General features: G+C 39.9%; 2 protein-coding genes across 3 annotated transcripts in view; both read right to left on the reverse strand.

The window, feature by feature from the left end:
• Positions 1–1006: 1006 nt before the first annotated feature.
• cers2a (ceramide synthase 2a) lies at positions 1007–14468 on the reverse strand. Its single transcript, XM_006788016.3, has 12 exons — positions 14056–14468; positions 8136–8309; positions 7864–7981; positions 7409–7527; positions 6080–6137; positions 5381–5431; positions 5196–5288; positions 4281–4409; positions 3550–3656; positions 2667–2820; positions 2398–2530; positions 1007–1163 (listed from the first exon to the last, which is right to left on the reverse strand). Exons 2-12 carry the CDS (start codon positions 8306–8308, stop codon positions 1132–1134), a joined length of 1167 nt encoding a protein of 388 aa, XP_006788079.3. The 5' UTR covers position 8309; positions 14056–14468; the 3' UTR covers positions 1007–1131.
• A 2456-nt stretch (positions 14469–16924) lies between these two features.
• Positions 16925–20653, reverse strand: part of celf3a (cugbp, Elav-like family member 3a) — a 35880-nt gene continuing 32151 nt past the window's right edge. For both annotated transcript variants that reach the window (XM_035906459.2, XM_035906460.2), the window contains one exon: positions 16925–17837. The gene's annotated coding sequence lies outside the window, so the exon portion shown is untranslated. The remainder of the gene's footprint in view (positions 17838–20653) is intronic.

Raw genomic sequence — 20653 nt, forward strand, 5'->3', positions numbered from 1 at the left:
ACTCCACCTACACAGGGCTCCTTAATGATGACCATATCATTTTGTGTTCCAAAGAAAGGATTCTCAGATCCGCACATTCAGATGAGAGAGAATGGGAATAATGACAGACTATGAATGGGACTGTTTTCATGTAATACAAATAGTTTATGGAAAAGAACAAAAATGAGAAAAGAGAAAAAAAAAAGGTCTGAGTAAAACTTTTAGGACTATCAGCTACTTTAACTTTTTTTTTAAAAGACCCCCAAAAAGCTGAAAAATGTCCAGTATGTGTACATGCCGTATAATTTGTGTCAATAACAGGCTTCTGACAAAACTGCACTATACATTTTTTTTATGTATTTATTTAAGATATGTAAAAAGTGATATAAGTGCATAAATACAGAAAAAAGGTCATTCTGGTTGCTAGGCAACACATGGTAACATCATGTGGTTTTCTGAATTAGAGAAAGATTTTTTTTTAAAATATAAATGTTACATTTTTGGGAGGGCTGTCAGTTAGCCAGTTTTACGTAATGACAAAATAAATGAATAATAATTTTGATTTACCAAATATGTTTTTTTCAGTCAAACATTTGTAAACACACACACAAAAAATTCCAACTGTAAACAAAATAAGGAATTAGAGGAGTTCACCACGGCCCAGAGAACTAAATATATAAGAAATACTATGTCAATTGGTCAAATAATTGTCACGTATGCAAGTACTCGGAGGAACTAAAAGCACTGCTCAGGAAAAATAGAATAAAATATATATATATACAAGCACCAATCGACCAGTCTAATCTGTCTGGGGGGGCTTCTGTGCCTGGAGGCTAATTATTCCAGTTTTCTTACACTTAAATTTTTTGTGTGAAAGAAAACCCATTCATTCGTAAAACCATTCAACAGTTAATCGTCTCCATTATCATTTACTTTAACCTCAGGTTCTACTCCATTATTACCTCAGTGTTAAAAATGCCAAAACTCTTAGTTTAGTTTGAAATGAAAAGGAAAAAAACCCACAGAATTGTTATCCATGTTTATCTTTATCATTCTGGTCATTATGAATTTTACATCTCAGCAGCACATAATGCAGAGTAAAAACAACTGAGTAGAAGCAAAGCTTTTCAGAGGGAGCCACAGGCAGCTGAGTCATCGACGGGCTTTCAGAGATCGTGGGACGTCTGTGATGAAAAAGGGACAGAAATCACTTTTCTTTCTTCTTTTCTTTAAACAGTTACTTGAAATGATGAAGGCCTTTGCACATGACAATGAAACAGAAAATGTAAACCATACTCTGGGGTGTAATTCTTTTTCTTTTACTGAAGATTTCCATTATTTGTCTTCTTTTTACAACACAAACAAAAATATTTAGCATAAATATAAAAAAATCTAAATCATACTCCAAACAAAAAGGACAATCAGCTTGAATCAAAACGCCATCGAGCCCATTTACTCCAGTATTAATCAATGTCGATCTACAGAAGAACCCATAAAGTGCATGTTGTGATGGGAAAAACAACACTAAATAGTAATGGTACCGACTTTCAGCTGATGAAGATTCACTAAACAATTACCGATTGGCTTTTTTCGGTTACACTCAAACAAATTGCTCCCAAATTTAAACCATGGACTGGACTGAAACAAATAAAAACTGTACAAATCAAAAATAATTTTAGGCAGAAACAAAACTAAGACTTAAAATGATCTTGTGTGCGTTTGGCTTCTCAAAAGAAAAGATTTTAAGACACACTAATACACACACAAAAAAAAAATCATCTGCATGAATCAGAGTGGGGCGTTTGAAACTCAGGACTTCAGTAAATGTACTTAGAGCACGACATGGTCCACAGAAAGTCACTGCCACAATTCAGAATGGTGCTCATCACAAGGTCACTGACTTCAGTTTGGTTATTTAGAGCAAAAACAGAGGAACAAAATAATAAAGTTGGTAATAGTCAGGAGAGTGTTAACTGACCACAAGGAGGAACTACTACGGCCTCCCCTGAAAACACTTCCAGTATTAAAACATCAAGCTACAAGCAAGTGGGTTTTGGACGTGTAACTTGGTCAACAGCGCAAAATCTTGGCAAACAGCACAAAAAAAACAGAAACAAAAAACAAAAACAGAAAAGGGGAGAAGACAGAGGAAACCACTCAGCTGCTCTGGTGTGAAGCACCATCATGGTTGTCTATGGCAGTCTTCCCCACATTTCATTTAGTGTAAATCAAAGATGCGCAGTCAGTTTTCCACTGGACTACCGGGGTTTAAGAAAGGAGGATGGATGTGTGTGTGTGTGTGTGTGTGTGGTGCCTGCTGCCCCCTTTCAACCTGCCGCGCTCACGTTCTTTGGCTTTCAGACCAGAGCCTGTCATTACTTGACGTGCAGACCTCACAGTCCAATCAGTCCCTCTTACTGTGGTTGTTGTTGAGGACAGTGTGGCCGTTCTGCACATGCCCGTTTCTAGACTTTTCCCTACGCTCGCAATCACCGTCTTCATCGTCTGACTCAGTTTCCTCCTTATCGCTCCTCTCGTCCTCGACGATGTCCTGATGAGCCAAAAACAAAAACCCCCCAAGAAAAAAAAATGAGACGGGGTAAAATTGTACAACTGGTAGTGTGAGGCGATTGTGTTACACGGCCGGTTTAATAAATTCAAGACATTCAAAAGTGGGTGTTTCTCACATTGCCCGGCAGGAATTTGACGACCATGCGCAGGATGAGCACCGCCCAGAAGATGTGGAGGACCTGCAGCACACACATCAACCCGTTGAAGAAGTAGAAGCCGAAGAAGGGGGAGTAGAGAGACAGCGGGTACACAAACGTCGTATGTATGATCCTGGATGAGAGGACAAAGGCAGAACAGAGAGTCCAGTCAGAGCCACCTACAGCCAGCTTCAACAGCCCATTGAGAGGAGCCAGGAGGCTCCACAATGGCTCTGTTGTTGCATTTCCAGAATAAAGTCAGAGGAAGTTTCGAGCAAATTTAGGAAAATTCTACTAAATAAAGTAAACTACCCATTTACCTGCACAGTGCTGCATTAACTAAAAAAAGAGCACCAGTAATGTGTGTAATCACAGTACTTTTTTCCCTGCTTCCCACCCCAGAGGGAATTTGTGTGAATGAATCTGCCTGTTACGAACGTGTACACAGCAGCTATTGTGACACAGAGAGAGGACGCATGCTAAGAACCAGGGACAATATTGGTATGGACACCTTACACCTCCACTTGTGGGGTGGAGTCCTTTCACAGCGAGGAGGAGCAAAACATAAACATGAAGGACACCGGAACAACCTGTTAGGCCATCACTCAAAAGTAATTTGTGCTCAGTGACGTAATTTACCACAGTGCCCAAAAGAAAACACTGGAAAATTCCCATCATGATAATGAAGATGTTTGGTATTCGTGCAACAGCGCATTTCTCTAATGGCTTTAAAAGTTTTTGGTTAACCTCTGAGACACAAAGGAATTACACAGATGATGCACTGTATCCTGTAACTGTATCCTTTACCATTTCTAACAACGGAAAACATTTATTGTGTATTTATAGTCTTTTTATTTTTTACCAGAAGGGGAGGATTATGAGGCGGGTGACAATGAAAACTGCAGCAAACATGGTGAAGATGAAGTTGCAGGTCCTCCTCCAGCCTGCATAGTTGAACATCTTGGCAGACTTTAAAGAGAGAAAGCATTCATTCATTTTAAAGTCACAACTATTCACTCTCAGGGCTTTGTATGATAGTAGTGCATTGCTCTAAATGTTTTTGCATTATGGATATAAAATCTCAACAAAGGGACGCGGGTTGGAAAATAGTATTAGCTAGAAACTACGTGTAGCACATCAGTTTCTCTGTATTCAAACTGTCAAACTGCATTGTCTCTTTAAAATTAATAAATAGAAACAGAAAGAAAGAAACTGAAATATGGAGACACAGATAGTGAAAATGGAGTAATGACACAGGTAAACTGAAAGAAAGAGACAATAGGAAAAAAAAGATGGACAGACAGAAAAGTAAAGAAAGAAAAGAGCTGCAGAGAGATGACAGAAAGAAAAATGGACCAATAGAGGTAGAGAGGGGTAGATAGAGAGAGATGAGAGTTAGCTCTTCATGCATTTTCCTCTAGAGGGCAGGCAGTCAACTCAGTGGACTCCAATGCTCTTAAGATTAGCATGGAGGTACTCTGCAGTGTTTGTAGGTATCAAGGCAGAGAGCTGCTTTAATGATGTATACTGCTGTGTGATTACATACATTCATTTTGTACCATTTCCTGCCATGTTAGCAGGTTGTCGTCATACCTCCATTAAATAGTCAGCGGCATCGTGAACCAACATGATCAAAGTCCCTGCCCGGATGTAGTTGACCAACCAAGAAAAACTGATGAGGGCGATGGTGGCCACATGGTGAATTATCTGTTCTTTGAAATCCTGGCGAAAAGACAGAAACGGATGATGCAAGAACTGAAATCCACCAGATTTAGTCACTTATTGATCAAACTGTAAAGATAGGTCACCAATCGACCGCATTTGTCTGGTAGATGCAGCTTTTACAAATCATTAACTTCTTGCACGCAGAGGATTGTAGAACTTCAGCGGTATAAAAAGAAACTAAATACACGTTCAAAAGAGTTAGAAACAAAGAAAGAAAAGAAAAACTGAAAGTTACAAAACAAATCTTCAAATCGGAGGCTGATTGCAGCTCTGATGCTTCCCAGATAAGCCTAAAAAAATCCTACATTTCGGTTTAAAAGATTAGTTCCTTGAACTTGTGAACCGGCGTTACAAAACAGCCGGTCGTGGCACAGAGGCCTCACAGTTTGCTTACAACAACATGCAAACCTGTGGACAAAATGGTAAATCAGTATCTCCACAGTGAGATTTCCACAGAGCTCTGGTCACACATTAACTCAGAGACGCTAAAAAGCCAACAGCATCCAAGCAAAGGAGCAGCTCCGTTTGTTGTTCACTCACTATAACTTTAGCGAAGAGACGATAAAGTGGAACCAATCACCATCGATAACGTCGGTCTGAATGCAGAAAGCACCACTCGATACAATAAAGTCAGGACTTGAGGAGAAAATCAATATCCAAACCTCAAAATACATTCTCAGTGTCATACGCACTCACTGGGTGAATTCTCTGGATGGAGGGTTGCTAAGGGGTTTTATAGGATAGACATCTAACAGAGCTTAAAGACAAAACAGTATCGCTTACCTTTCGCTTGACATCTGACGCTACGCTGAAAATCAGTGAGATGTAGAAGCCTAGTTCGATCATGTAGTACCAGTACTGTGAAGGCAGCAGTGGCTGGGAGAGTAGAGGAAGAAGAGTTAGTTATTTTAGCCATTGCTCAGGTCATTATTTGAATGAAAGCAAGGCCACAGAGCAGTTTTAAATACCATTTTTGGGAAGTTCTCCCATATCAGCTTCACATCGTAGAACCATGGTTTCTGAGAGGAGAGACACAATCAGCGTATTAGTGATGGTTTAAGTGTTCAACACAACAGCTCGAGCACTCTAATACACAAATGACAAGCAACACAAGCAGAGCATCCCACAGCGTGCAGACACAGTTCAGTTTCTGTCTTTCTGTGTAGCAAAGAGACTTTCTATTTCACCAAAGAAGAGAACAAATGTTTTCACTCAGCACAAAGGTGTTCCTAGTCATGACGCGGATGTTACATATCCTAACTTGAAGTAAAGTTTCACCTTGCGTTACCCACACAAATACAGTCACCAGTGTGTTTCTGGAATCCCCCTATTATTTGCCCGTAAAAGCCAAAGTGAAGAGGACGACGATAACTGATAGCTGGAATCAAGTTACAGTTGTCCATTTTCAAACCTTACCATGAGCTTCTATGATTTTACTCGCTTTACATGTTAACTCCCCTTTTTTTCCTGTTTCTCTACAAAAAACAGCTCCAGCTGAACACAAATAACTTTAATTAGCTGGTCAGTTCTGTGGCTGAATCTCAGGAGACGCACTGTAGGAAACAATCTTCAACTCGCAGAAATGCATTTACTTCTATTAACCTTTGCATAGTCGTTGTTTGCAGAGAAACTTTGCTTTGTGCAAACATTTCTGACAGTATACTCACATCAATTAGGACTGCCAGGCCAGCAAAGAAAGCAAGAAGGTAAAAGGTAAATCTCCAACTGGAAGAGAGTGCACAACAATCTCAGAAATGTAGTTCTGGTAAAGCGTGACTTCATTACACAATATCGTAACACTGGCATGACACATGCAAAAAACACCAAGACTTGTTCCTACTGTGCTCATGTTGCTTCTGAAGTGATCCCTTTAATTCTTTACTTAATGATTATTATTATTACTACTTATTTTATTTTTTACATATAGTTTACATATAAACTAATTACATTCACAAGAAGAAGAGCAATTTGGATGTCATTAAAAAAAAAAGTCCTTACACAATAAGCAATGGGCAGAAAACCCCATTCAACTACTGCCTGGAAACACCTGGTTTACATTCAGTGTTTTTTTAAATCTGGCATCTATCATTTTTCTGCTTGATAGTGCAGTCAGTATCCTCTCTGCAACATGGGTGGTTTTGCAACAGCATTTAAAAAATGTCCTGCTCCCTTTTTTGTGGGTGTGTCTGGGTTAAAAGCCACGGTACTCATGATAAAACAGTCATCCGTGCACAATGGATAATGGATGGATAATATAAACAAAACATTTTTTATTGTTGTCGTAGTGGCAGCTCATACAAAAAGCTTTGCAAGGTTACATCCAATGAGCCACTCTTACTGTCTGACACAAGTCCATTTTAAGACAGTTGACTGGGCCATTTCTAGATGTGCAACATGTTGGATGTTTCAGCATGCAGAGAAAGCTGTAGCTCTCTACTGTGATAGATGTGCGCTTTAAAGACAACCTATTTTGCCATTTTTCAGCTCCATACCAGCATTGCACGACTGACAGTTCAGAATAATGCTTAGTTATCTTTTACTAGGCTATAGTGCAGTCCAGCATTCATCCTCTGTGTAAAACAAGTTCCTCGTCCTTTAAGGCCGCTTTCTTCTGATTGGCTGGCTCTCACAAACAGAAGATTTGAACAGCACGTGGGTGGGACTGCTCACAGCCACAGCTGTGTGTCTCAGTTGACTATACTAAGAATATCCTTTCTCTGACGTCACTATATACATGTGCTGACGTCATTATATGAAACTTTTGCCACATTAAATAGAAGTATCAACCATAGTGACAGCAGATAAAGCTGCTTTAAGGTCTTTTTAACGATACATACAAAAGAAAAATGCATTAAAAAATGCTATTAAAATCCTTCTTCACGTGGCTTTGCTGTCATGGGGACCTGTATTCTCACCAAAGCAAATTATTATTATAACATGATACTTTGAAGCTGAAGTGTCAGATTTGGTCGAAGGATATGAAATTGTTATTTTACCTTGCTTCCCTAAATTTTTTGAGCTTGCTGGGTCGGTCCTGGTTCCTCCGACGCCTGAACCACCTCTGGACCTGTCGCACTGAACAGCCTGTCTGTTTGCTTAAACTCTCAATGGAGCTCTGGCGTGAAAAGCAGAACAAAGAAGAGAAGAGTCAGCGCTGTATTTATAGTTGCAATGATGCCAGTCAAATGTCTCATAAAGTGTATAATACAGTTACTTTAACATATTTAAAGACTTCTAATAATTTCATAGGTGACTTTGGCCATTTTAACATGGGAGTTTATAGCAATTTCAGCAGCCATCCGATACTTCTGTACCGGCTCGATGACACTGCTTGGGCCAACCACATTAGATTTAGATAAATCTATCGTGGTCTCTTCTATTTAAACCTTAAACACTAAAATCTTGCATAGAGTACGAATTAAACACCTGTGACCAATGCAAACACAGGTACCTGTTTGGGATGCTTTGATGTGCTGCAGAAATAGGACTCCAGGACTGGATTTGGAGGAGCACGAACACGCTGCTTGTCACTCACTCCCAGAAGAGAGGCCAGAGGAATAGCGACAGTCCTAGGGGAAGAGGAGGAGAAGGGGTACACTTAGGTAGAAAATGAGGCTTACACATCATTTCATATTTGTCAGAAAGAAACATGCAAACCAGGCAGACAGGTGTAGATTAATAGGCAAATGACAGTGTGGGACACAAGTGTTAGACAAAACTCACCGCTCAAATATCTGCCTGATGACAAGGAAGCAGAAAGCGATGGGTATAGTAGCCCAGAGGTCCTGAGGTTTAGGGAACACTTTGCCATCGTGATCCGTCAAGTCAGCCCAGCCGTGGCCTTCAGGAAACCAAATCCAGTCCGCCCATATCAGTTCACTCAGCCGAGACAGCATCCTATAGACAAAACACACAGAGAGGAGTCTGCATGTTATGGAAGGAAATGAAGACAAGTATTAAAAATAATATTTTGTCTTCTTGGTGATCTTCTTTTGGATTTTCTATCAGATAAACCCAGCAACTAACTCAGCCATGACCGTATCCTGAGAGGAAGCTCTGCAAACTGAAAGCTGAGAATAATTAGTATTGATTGGAAGTTATTAATCTAACCAAGCGTCTCCAACACACACCATCTCTTACACTTCCTGCTCTAGATAAATGGGAGTACTGAAGGCAGTATTGTTGTGTGTGTTTTCCAGCACACACAACAATATTAAAAATAAATAAATAAATACATAAACTGTCTGGGTCAGCATGAAAAAACAAAAAGAAAAACAGGTACCATCTCCAGCAGTTGCCATGCTGGATGTCTGACAGCAAAGTCTTATCCGCAGATTAACGCAAAATGCTGCGGCGCCCAAGCTCAGCTGCCATTATGTGTTTAATTAAATAAGTACTCACTGATTAATGACATACTGTTTATCTGAATGGCAGACAGGAAATTGCACAACAGCGTGTACTAATAATCTCTTAAGCGAGACAACATGATATTCACCATTTGTGGTGTTTATTCATTTCCACTGTAACTTCTAGAGAAAAGAGAACTACACAACTGCTCTGACAAGCTCAGTTAACACAATGATTACGGTGGATTTCATCATACACATGTTAAACAAAGCAATTACAGAAGTCAGGGCAACTTTAGTTAATACAACTATGAGGTGAGCCTCTAAGACAATCTGATGAGGAAATATATAAAAGGATATGCATTGCATGAATTCTAAACGTTGCTTTTCAATGCCTGAGACATCAAATTAATAATAATAATAATATAGGAGGGTCACATTGAACACTCCTATTTTAAAAGGGATCCCCAACTAAAGATTTTCAGTGCACTTTCATCATGTGCTCCTTCACTTTAAAAACAAACAAATAAATCTAATTCGAGTTTCACATTCACACACATAAACATGTTCCATATCTACCTTTCACAGTATAGCAGCATGAGGGGTTTATATCCATCCGAGTAATTAATCTGAGAAAACTGAGCACTTATGGATGGCTGCAGTTTCTCACATTCCCCTGTGATCAGGGTCATGACTGTTCGTTCTATTTCGCAGCAACCCGTCCTGCAAAGGTAGTGGAAAGTTTACTACGTTACAGGAAAGGAGTCTTTCCCGTCTTTCGTATTCTTTAGACTCGTTCATGCCCTTGCTACAGTATTGTTTTGTCTCTTTGTGCTGTTGGAAAACTGATACTCAATCACAATGATAGCAATGATAAAAGAAAAAGAATGGGGGGAGGGGATGGCAGATGTTGCTTATATGCTGAAAATGGATCATTTTAGCTTGATGTTAGATCATTGCCAGGCAAGGTGATGACATATTAATAAACCATATATAATTAAACTTTTGTAGCTTTAATTTAGATTATGCCATTTTGAAAATACAACAGCAGAATGCTCTTCTTCTTCTGCACTAAAGGGACATAAATGCTAAAAAGGGTCATTTTAGCCTGTTGCTAAGTGATTACAGGCACCAGGATGACATTGCAATATATGATATATATGTAAGAGCCTAAGTTTGCTTATTCAGATGGCCTAGGAGTAGTTTGCAGTCACACACACACAAACTTTCCTTGCTCCTTGTATTTTTATTTTACTATTGTTTTTTCAGCTCCTTTGCCATCCAGCCACTGGTTATGTTGTACTCTGATTTATAGTCAGCTGAATGTACCAAAGGCGCTGATCTTTTGGAGGTTGTTTTCATCTACTGTCCTGGTCTTTTCTCCTCTTCTTATCCACAGGAAACCTGTGGGGACCACACTTTGGAGCACAACCAGATTACATCACTGACCCAGCATGCACCTAACGCACAAAGTAATGGTGGCGTTTGTAGGTCATGACATGTTAGGATGTTTATGAAACAGTATTTTGTTGTGTTTTTAGCCAAAGAACTACCGTACATTATTTTTTTATGTAACTGCATAAAGGCATTAAAGAATCTTCTAATCTTCTTCCAAAGACAATGATGTGACCAGGGAAACCAGTGCTGTCATGAACCAGGTTTGGAGTGAAATCTGGATTGAGGTGTCTTAATTTTCAAACTTTTGATTTTAATTTTTGGACCAAAAACAAGGAGCAGAGTCAGAAACCTAAAGAGCAGTATGACTGCTTTGTTATTAGAGTGTGCAAACAGCAACATAATCTGCAGTCAAACAAACTGCATGACCTCAGCGTAGTTACTGGCAAAACCTCAAGGGAGGTTTAGTCACCTATGGATTCGGGCCATTTGAGTCGGAACATTGCTTTACTGCTTCACCTTTGTCACTGCAGACAGTGTTTTGTGACAGTGTGAGCAACTTTCTGTTGCTAAAAATCAAAGAGGAAAATCCAGCTTTATGTGTGTGTGGACTTTAACCTGCTTTGAATCTGCTGGGTCAGCCTTAATTTGGCTTCAGTGGGACGGCTGTTTCAGAGATACAGCGACTCATCTGAAAACAGCCGCAGTCAAATATCAACTATTTTGTTTGTTAGAGTTACTCAGGTTGATTTGAGTCAACCTGTTTCCTGTTGTTTGTCAACTCTCATGCCTCAGTGAGAAACCCTTCTCTGAAAGTGTCCACAATGTTGCTTAGCTGACTGCAGATCAGGTTAAGTCTTTTGAACTCTACAAAAGGAGAATGGGTTCTCTATAAAACATTATAGATATGTTAATGAGTGCAGGTTTATTCAGTCCTGAGTGATTTATGGAATTTGGGTGAACATGCAGACTTGCTGTCTAACACGGGGAACTGGAAACCGACCTGCTCAGGCTTTGAGGTACACATTTGTACCTGTAGTTGGTCCAAACTAAACCAGCAACATTTAAAAGAAAGTAAAAAATATGCAGCGATAACATGCAATAAAATTCCAGAGGCCTAAGAGTTTATAGGTAAGTAACAGCAGCACCTGCCTTTTTTATAGCAGCAGTATCTGCTCTGATGGTGTAACGTTTCCTCCAAGTCTTCCTGACTGGAGATCAATAGTTGGCGGAAGAACACCAGCCGCTCAGCGATAAGCTGAAATAAAGCCGCATATTTTCTTAACCAGCTTTTGTACTACTTAAGCTTCAAACTGCATGCATTTGTTCTCACATGATTTTGACTGCTTCATAACAAATCTCATCTCTTCTCTGTGTGAGAGCTGTCTAGGTCTCTTACAGTTAATGACCAATATCTTCTGCCCAGTTTTTCTGCATTTTTAACCACTTAAAAATATTCCTTTGAAATCTAAATTGACAGAGGTACAGAGAAGACAATTAAAAGTGACACTCAGCTTGTTCTCAAGTTTTCCTTAAGGCTAAAGGATTCACTGGATAATCACAACAATGGTTCTCCTCCTTTTTGGCACATACAAACTCAACAGCAGCTGCTTATAATAAGACTGGATATGAGATCAGGGCCAGTCACACAGACTGCAATTTGTGCATGTACTATAAAGAATCATAACTCATCTTTCTTTTGTTGTTTTATTTTAAATAAAGTAACCACATTATTGCGGTAGAACTTACATGCTATATGATAGATAAAGGATATATTTTCCTACTCTCTTAATAACTGCAACTGTTCAATACTTTGAATTTAAGAGTTAGACAACTGTAAATGTAACTGGTGCCACTTTAATCATTTTTATTTTGCGAGTTAAGAAATGGTTGACCTTAAATTAAGAATCACTTAAAATAAATACTGTACAGATCTTGCTGAATCAATTCTTGTTCAACCACCTCATTTTAAGGTGGACCTAATATGCTAAAGTGTTTTACCGCAGACTTCTAGGTTTCTTGCATGATATCATGCATCACTGCTCAAACGTTGTCCAATATATTAGACACAACCACCTGTTGCTAAGCAAAAATTTGTATTACCCAAAACTGGCCACTGCCTTGAAGTGGTTCCCAAAAGTTGATGGTTGTTGCAGGTTGAAATCGTTTGCAAAGAAGGTGCTGCACTAAAAACTCCTTGTGATTGCTTTGGTTGCTAGCTGATTTGCCAGGTTGCCTGTGATTTCTGATATTTATTCGCAAATCCTCACCAACTACTAGTAGTACAACTTGGAAAAGTGCAACACAAATGAAAATCAAGGAGCCCTGACTTCAAACTAAAAGTTGTGCCTTGGTGCTAGCCAAGCCAACATGTTGGCAGCTTTTACTGTGAAGGAAAAGAGTCTCCATCTCCAGTTTGTGTCACACCTTTTCACTACTGCTCAGAGGATAGCTGGAAATTGTAGACAAGTCCATCACTTGCATTCAAAGAACGATCACAGCAATCAACCAATGAATCCAATTACAAGAAGTTTTTTGCCAACAAGTTGGGAATATATATTTTATCCTTAGCAACAGGTGGCTGCCAGTGGGTCACTGACCAGTCTATAGGCTTGTTTGACTACTGGCTCGATCATACTAATATTTTCCACCCACTTACGACAGGTTGTTGCCAGTCCCCTGTGTGACTGGGGAATCATTCATTTCATCCTACACAGTTGCTATCACTGAGCTTCTGGTAGAATGAAGGTCTAAGGATTTTTCACAGTGACTTTTTTATACTCTCAACATGTATCCATTGGTGGCCAACTAAAAGTATGCAGGTCTAAGGCTCTTGTGCACCGGCTTTTATTTTTCTGACCTGGAAGCTGCATCCATCTTTTATAGTATCTGTGGTTGACATACTGTTAGGTCAAAGAGTCTGTGTCACCTTACTTTACAGAAGCGGCTCTACCCACCAGCTTCCCAAACTTTGTTTGCCAAAGACAAGCCAATCACAGGAAAGCTAGCTTTACAAATTGGTTTCAGATTATGAATAGAGAGGGCTGCACCAAAGCCTAGTATAAGATGAATAAAGATTATTTTGAATTTGAATCAGGCCTGCAAAGCTACCCTAGTAGCACACAAGAATTGAAAGCTGGAGCTAAAAAGTGAGGTTCATATGTCGTCTGTAAAGTTTTCCAGTTAGTGTGTGACACCATCTACGCTGTTTGCGTAAGCGTGTGCAGGGAGTGGCTGCATGAGATTAAGCGTGGTGCAAGCGGGGAGTCTCCCGGACATAGCGGAACAGCCTGTCTGACTCACCGAGATGGAGCCTTGAATAAGTTTCCCGAACAACTACTCTTAACTCTCTTATCAGAGAGTACCACTTATAATACTCAGCCTGATGAGAGTTCTACAAAAGAGTAAGATAAACCAGGCAAACCTCCCCCGAGTGTTTACGTTAGAAAACTTTTTCTTTTGCGGACACTTAAATTGCACGCTCAGAGATATAAATGGCCGTTTATCTTTAGCAAACAACTTCCTAACGGCGGCTGTTCGCGGTTTGCACACTTTCATGACCTTATTTTTCTTAATCGCGGTGTTCCCACAAAACAAACACAATCGACATTCGGGACAAGTAAAGGCCTGCTAGCTTAAAGTGTGAGAGCTACTTGAACGTGCCCCGAACTGGTGAACCGGAGACGGCGTGTGTCAGCTAAGTTTCATGGGTATCTTCCCCCGCCCGGCTGAAACTTCACGTAAATGCTCCAGGGAGGGCGACTCTCCTGTTTCTGTCTAAAAATAGCAGAAATGAAAAACAGTGTGTGCGTCCGAGATTAAGTGTAAAGGAATTAAAGTTTTGAGGGAGGCTTTGTACGGTCTTAACCGCAGCGTGCATCGTGTGACGGTGCCGTACTCACCTCTCTCCGCTGTTTGTAGGTAGTCCTAAAATGTATGGCGGCGGCTCTGATGCTGCCGCTTCTGCTTCTGCTCGTCCTCTGTTCCTGTAGCAGCTGACGAGATTTCAGCTAGTTCTCGCCATTAAAGTCGCTCCAACTTGACCGCTCAGTGAGCTGTAATCTACTCTTTCCTCCAACCACAAGTTCGCCACATTCTCAGTCAAGAAAAAAACAAAAGCCCGTGTCGCACTTTTCTTCCTAAACTCTCTCCTGAGGTCGTGATTTTAGCTGGATCCAAAGAGGATGTAAATAACTTTTGTGTTTTTTCCCCTCCCCGTTTCATCAAAGTAGTCTAAAGCTGTTTCCGCTAAACTGCCGGGCAGTGTAATTGGTTGGATATGGTAGATATCAAGTAAAAAGAGGATGAGACGGGGGAAGGCTATTTAAAGTGACGTTAGCCTAGGCTACAATCTATGAGGAGTGTTTAGTGCCACACGAGGAGGAAACGCGCCTCTTTTTAGTAGTAGAGTCATTTAGACACAGGCATTCAGCTTTAATGTTTTCTAAATACGAATTACTTGTTTTCAGAAATGCATCTATAGTGGTTACAAAAACTATATTTTTTAATAGGGATACACATGAAATAAAAGAAAATTGCTGCAGAAATTGGGTAAAAGGTAGCTATGCAAGAGCCTGTATGTTGTTTTGTATTTCAGGTGGTGAAACAATCATACGTCATAGTTTTAGCACCTGTATATACACTCACCAGCTACATTTTTAGGTGCACCTTTTTAATTTTACTCGAGATGGCGTGTTGAAGTTCAAACTGAGCATCAGAATAAGAGAGAAAGGGGATTTATGTGATTTTGAATGTGGGATGGTTGTTTGTGCATACTAGGCTGGTATGAATGTTTCAAGAGCTGGTGATCTGGTGGAAATGTTTTCACACAGCCATCTCTGCTTTACAGAGAATAGCCTGAAAAGGAGAAAATTTTCATTGAGTGCCAGTTCTCCAGGTAAAAACATCTTTTTGATTTCAGTGGTCAGAGGAGAATGAGGCAACAGTAACGCCAAGGCATGCAGAACTACTTTTCTGAATGCACAACACGCTGAACCTTGAAGCAGATGGACTACAGCAGCAGAAGACCAGGACACTGAAGCCTCACAAAAATTGGATACTACAACATTGGAAGATGTTGCCTGGTCGGATAAGACTTAATTTCTGCTTCCACGTTCAGGTGGTGGCATCGTAATTTGGTATAAATAACAAGAAAGCATGGACCTTTCATGCCTTGTATCAGTGATGGTGGTGGTGTAATTTTGCAGATATTATCGTGGCACACTTTGGGCCTCTTAGTATCAACTGAGCATGGTACCAATGTCACAGCCAACCATGTCCATACCTTTATGAGCACAGTGTACCCATCCTCTGATGGCTGTCTCCAGAATTAAACACATCCTCTCACAAAGCTCAAATAATCTCAAACTGGTTTCTTGAGAACGTCTGTACTCGAATGTCCTCCAAAGTCACCATAGGTCAGTGTAATGGAGCACCACGTCCATGAGTCTCATCACGGATGTGCAACTGAAAAATCTACAGCAACTGTGTGATGTCCTTAAAATCTTTGAGAAATGTTTCCAGCACCTTGTTGAATCTGTGCTGTGAAGAGAAGCGCTGAAGACAAAAAGGGGTTCCAACCCACTACTTGATATTATATTATTAGATCATAATAACACGTATCACTTTAATGTGACCTGAGGATTCCCTCGAATCGATAGCTTCACAGTTTCACACACACCACACTCTGCTTAGCAGTGTTTTAGTTGTGACCAGTGCTGCAGCAGACTTCAGTTCAGGTGGAAGTGCTTAATTTTAGTTTGTCGCAGCTGCAAAAATGAAAGAAATTTATTTTGTTTTTTTAATCTCTACAAAACTAATACTGCTGATTCTGAACTGGCTAGTTTCCATTAACAGTGGTGCTTCAGCTCACTCTGCTGGTGATACCTGGTTACATCATTTTTTTATGTACGCTACATTAATATAATGTTTAAAAGGAAGTAAGATTAATTTTTACATTAGGTGTTTTTCACAAGCTTCTTAGCAGACAAGTTCATTATTTGCTGCCTTTAGGCCATGTTCAGACAGGCAATAGCACCAGCTGAGTACTCCTGTAAAGATCTTTGTAGATAAAGAGTTTTCTGTCCTCAGAACTCACAACCGGAAAGCTACACACCCCAAACAAATGTGCACTTACCTCTGCATACTTATGTGCCGTCCTTCTACTCAGACATTAGCCATTTTCCCCCTCAACGTTACACTTTTCTCCAGCGTTTTTCTACTTCTCGTCTTTGTGGCATTAATACCTCCTCATAAATCGAAGCATGCCAGAGGGCTGAGGCATGTTTAGACTGATCAGACCAAACCCAAAAGGCTGTGCCAGACAGACTTGGTGCATACCCCAGCTGTGGTTAAACACACACCTCAGCCTCCTCCCTTGTCTTCATAACTGAGCTGAATATTTATGCATGCACAGTCATCAGAAATCACGCTGCCAAAAGTGGCCCGACAAAATTATGTGCATTAACTCTGGGCATTATGTTAATCATGTATATAAATGTGCTTCATTTACCAGTGACGGTCCATTCAAGCAGCCCTACAAGGAAATTAAATGAATGGAAAACTTCCTTTGAGTAGTTTTCAGTCAGTTAGGCCCACAGTGGAGCCACTAAACCTCTGGAGGATTACAGATATTTTTCACTTTCAATTCTTCTTTAGGCCTTTAGAGAGCAGCAAACCTCCCAGAATAACCCATTCATGATCATACGCCCAAACTTGATTTGATTAGTCTCACAGGGGAAAAAAGGAAAAAAAAGAGCTCACACTGTGACATTTCTTCTAAATTGTACTTTATTTTCTTTTAAAGACATATGTTTTAAAACAGCGATTGTAGAGAATAAATAAAGAAACGTTTTTTTCCACTTCCATAGGTACATTTATGTAATTAAAAACTCTATAATAGCAGTAGTGTTCATCATCATGAAGACCACAGGAATCCTGTTTTTTTTTCTTCTTTCTTCTTCTTCTTCTTAAATTAAAAAAGAAATTGTCACATGTCCCCCGCCGTCAAATTGATTACCAAATAAATTAAAACGTAAAAAATCAAGATAGAAAAATTCCCAGCCCTTCCTTCCGCTTTGTTAATTTTTAAAAGTTGTGGCAGCAGAGAATGTTAACTGGTGAAGTTTTAGAGTCCTCCTTTTTTCTTTTTTTTTAAACCAAAGTATTTACAGTGAGAGGAAATCCATTTCTCTTCCAGCTTAAGTACCCCCATTGTTTTTAAATTTACATATAAATAATAAAACTAACTCTACATAACAATATTACCAATGGTAATCATACAGAGTAGTATTTTCTTTTGCCTCCAACTGTAGACTGGCCTTCTGTTAACGCCGCAGACCACAAATCACACTATACAGTAGAACCCTGTTCAGTAGAATAACATCAGTGATATGCTTTTTCTTAACATGTATATCTTGTTGCCAACAATAGATATGTACATATATAAATGAATCCAGCTGTGGAATGATAGGAACTCGGGAGCACTTCTCATATTGCGGATGCTGATTCAGTCGATGCGTTTGTTGCTGATATTACTGCTGCTGCTGCTGCTGCTGTTTGTTTTTGTAAAGCGCATACACGTGATACTGCTTTATGTGAAGTGTTGCTCCTGTGCTATACGGTTGGTCAAACAACCAAAAAAGGCTGGGACATCCCAAGTGGTTTTTCTTGATTGAACACTTTCCTGGGAGGTGAAGAAGGAACAGAGGAAGAAGAAAAGGAAAGAGGGAAAAAACAAACCAAAGTATGAGTATTATTTTTAGATCAAATCGCAGAAATCAAACACAGAAGTTTAAGACTTTGGAAGTGGTGTCTGCATTACACACTGCTTGCACTGATGCCTCAGGGGGAGTCTGAGTAATCAACTAGTGTCCATGCAGCTGGAATAGGGACAGTCACACTGCCGCAAGTGTATGCACGCTCTTAGAAAATTGTCTGTTGTCTTTTATTGCAGGCAACTTAATTCAGAACATGCACAGTAAGAATTCTGGTGGGGATCAACTCTTTAAATTTTAGATAAAACAAATAAGATATATATATTTCTTCAGAGGGGCATTCACAAAAAGAAGTATTTAATTAAACTGCAGTTTCTCAGGAAAATTCACTTTTGCATCACAAATTCATATTTTCTAAGCAAACTGCTGCAAACACAACATCTGCAGGTATGAGAATCTATTTATTACCTTCTGAGACCTTTTCCTTTATGCTTCATTTATCTAAATTTGAGACAAATTGTGCAGTAGGGCAGTACATGAATGAATATGAGTCTCCTGCTCTCAATCATAAAGGCTGTTCAAAGCCTAGCACTAATTAAATACAGCAGAATTTCAAAGATATTAACTACGTCAGCGAATTTAAGTGAAGTATGTATAAAACTGTGCACAAATACTGTGGGGTGTTTTACATTTGATACATTGTAGCTATTAAAAACACAAAGAGTGCAGAGGATTAGAGGGGAAGAAGGGGAAACTGTGTCAATGGCTGTTTAAAGTGATTTTTTTTTTTTAAATGGAGTGGAATAAAACTTACTGATTGTTTCTGGGGACTAGACAAATTCTGTCAGCAACATTTTTTTTAACTCTCCTGAAAATTCACTTTTGGATTTTTCAGCAGTTTCAGACTTTTTACAGCACGATAAATGATTTTTTTCTTACTTTTGACTTTATGACCTGCAGATGCTCTGGTTGTTGTTTTGGTTTGGATAAGAGGTGAACATTTTTTTTTTTTTTTTTGGGGGGGGGGGGGGGGGGGGGGGGGGTTATTATTTCAACCTTATGATTATTTATGGTTATTTCTTCTTAGCTTTTGGAGTCCCAGAATTCCTACAGAGGAATGTAGTTCCTCAGCCAGCAGCACGTGTCACAGGAACACAACAGCTTTACCCAAAACCTTATAGTTAGTGTCTCATTTGACACACACACACACACACCAACAATTTTCAGATTTTACTCAACACAAAAACACTCGCACCAACACGAGATGTGATCACAAAGTTTTAGGATGCTGCCACCGAGGGCTTCAATAATTCAGATTTAAGTTTGGCCTCTTCAGGGTCACCCGAGTGAGCAACTCTGGATCTCTTCTAGCTTTGCTGACCTTTCTAGATCGCAATGGACATTAGAGTTGCTCAATCATTTTCAGTGTCAGGTTTGACCGAATATCCTGTGGACCATCATCACTGATGATTAGAGGGTCGTCGGATCCACTGCAGTTTCCACATTTTCCAAACCTGAAAGTGATGCATCAGGTAAGGTGTGGAGAAGGGAGTGTGCTTCTTGTTTTGTGAGATTAGGCTCTGTTAATTTGTACCCAATGATGAAACTGACAGGACAGTTTAACTGTAACATTCTGAGGCACCTGTGGAAGAACATTAAAGGCCATGTCCTAAATTTGGGGAGAGGGGCGGCCGTCATTGTGTGGTAGATACACCATGTGGTAGATTGTTTTGGCCTTGCATTCATTAGCCACCCTGCTCCTCAGATTTAGGGAGCACATCTTAAAAATACACATTAAGCCATCACAGAGTGGTAATAAAAATGCTTCCAGAGAGCAATTTTAAATTAGCACAGCAGGAGATGAAAGATGTGCAAAAGTGCACAAGGAAGTGACCTTGAAGAGCAGGTTGGCCATATTTTATCTATGTATGGTTTGTGATTCATAAGCTTTATGATTGCACCTCGTACAACACTGTGTTCATCTCACACACGATCAGTCAGTCGTACATAAATACTCTGCTGTCAACCATATACAGGGGCACGTATATATTTTCTTTCAGCCTCACAAAAAAATAAAATAAACATGGACAAAGTTCAGGCACAAAGTCACATGGAATTGAATCACGACAAAACGAAAACCTCGCACTCACCGAAAACTACCACACCATCCAATTAAACAGAAGGGATATGTAAGAATGATAATCATGACAGACGACAAAAATGAAACCAATCAAAACCAAAGAGATGTCCGGGAGAGGTCTCGTGTATCCATATTTGATGGTCAACCAGCTAATTTAGCTCTTAGCACTGAAGCTTTTAGAGGACTTTAAAGGCAAACAGCATGTCATGATAATCAGTTGCTTACAGATGCTGAGGTAAGTGACGATTACTGATCAGTGTTTGCAAGGATTAAAACCAGGGTAAAATAATAAAAGAGGAAACTCACAGCACACCAAACACAGTTCATGGTCGCCACAGTAACCCGCCATGCAGTTGAGCATGGTGAATCAAGGCAACGGCCCAAAACCCCCCCAAAAAAGAAATAAAAAAACCAAACTGCTAATGGCAACCATCACAGGCAATATCGCCACAGCAACCAACCAACCAACCAACACAGGCCAATTAACTTACAACGCAGTGAGAAGGAAGGGGAGGTAGTAGGTTTTAGCGGTTGCTAGGCAACTGTACCCATAGCGACGCACGTCTTCACCATATATGTATGGACGGGACATTCTTGACAGTGGTGTGGCGTTTTTTTGTTTGTTTGTTTTTTCTCGCTTTCTCT

The sequence above is a fragment of the Neolamprologus brichardi genome, chromosome 22 (genome assembly GCF_056152115.1).
Source record: "Neolamprologus brichardi isolate AB-2024 chromosome 22, ASM5615211v1, whole genome shotgun sequence".
NCBI classification, from domain to species: Eukaryota; Metazoa; Chordata; class Actinopteri; order Cichliformes; family Cichlidae; genus Neolamprologus; species Neolamprologus brichardi.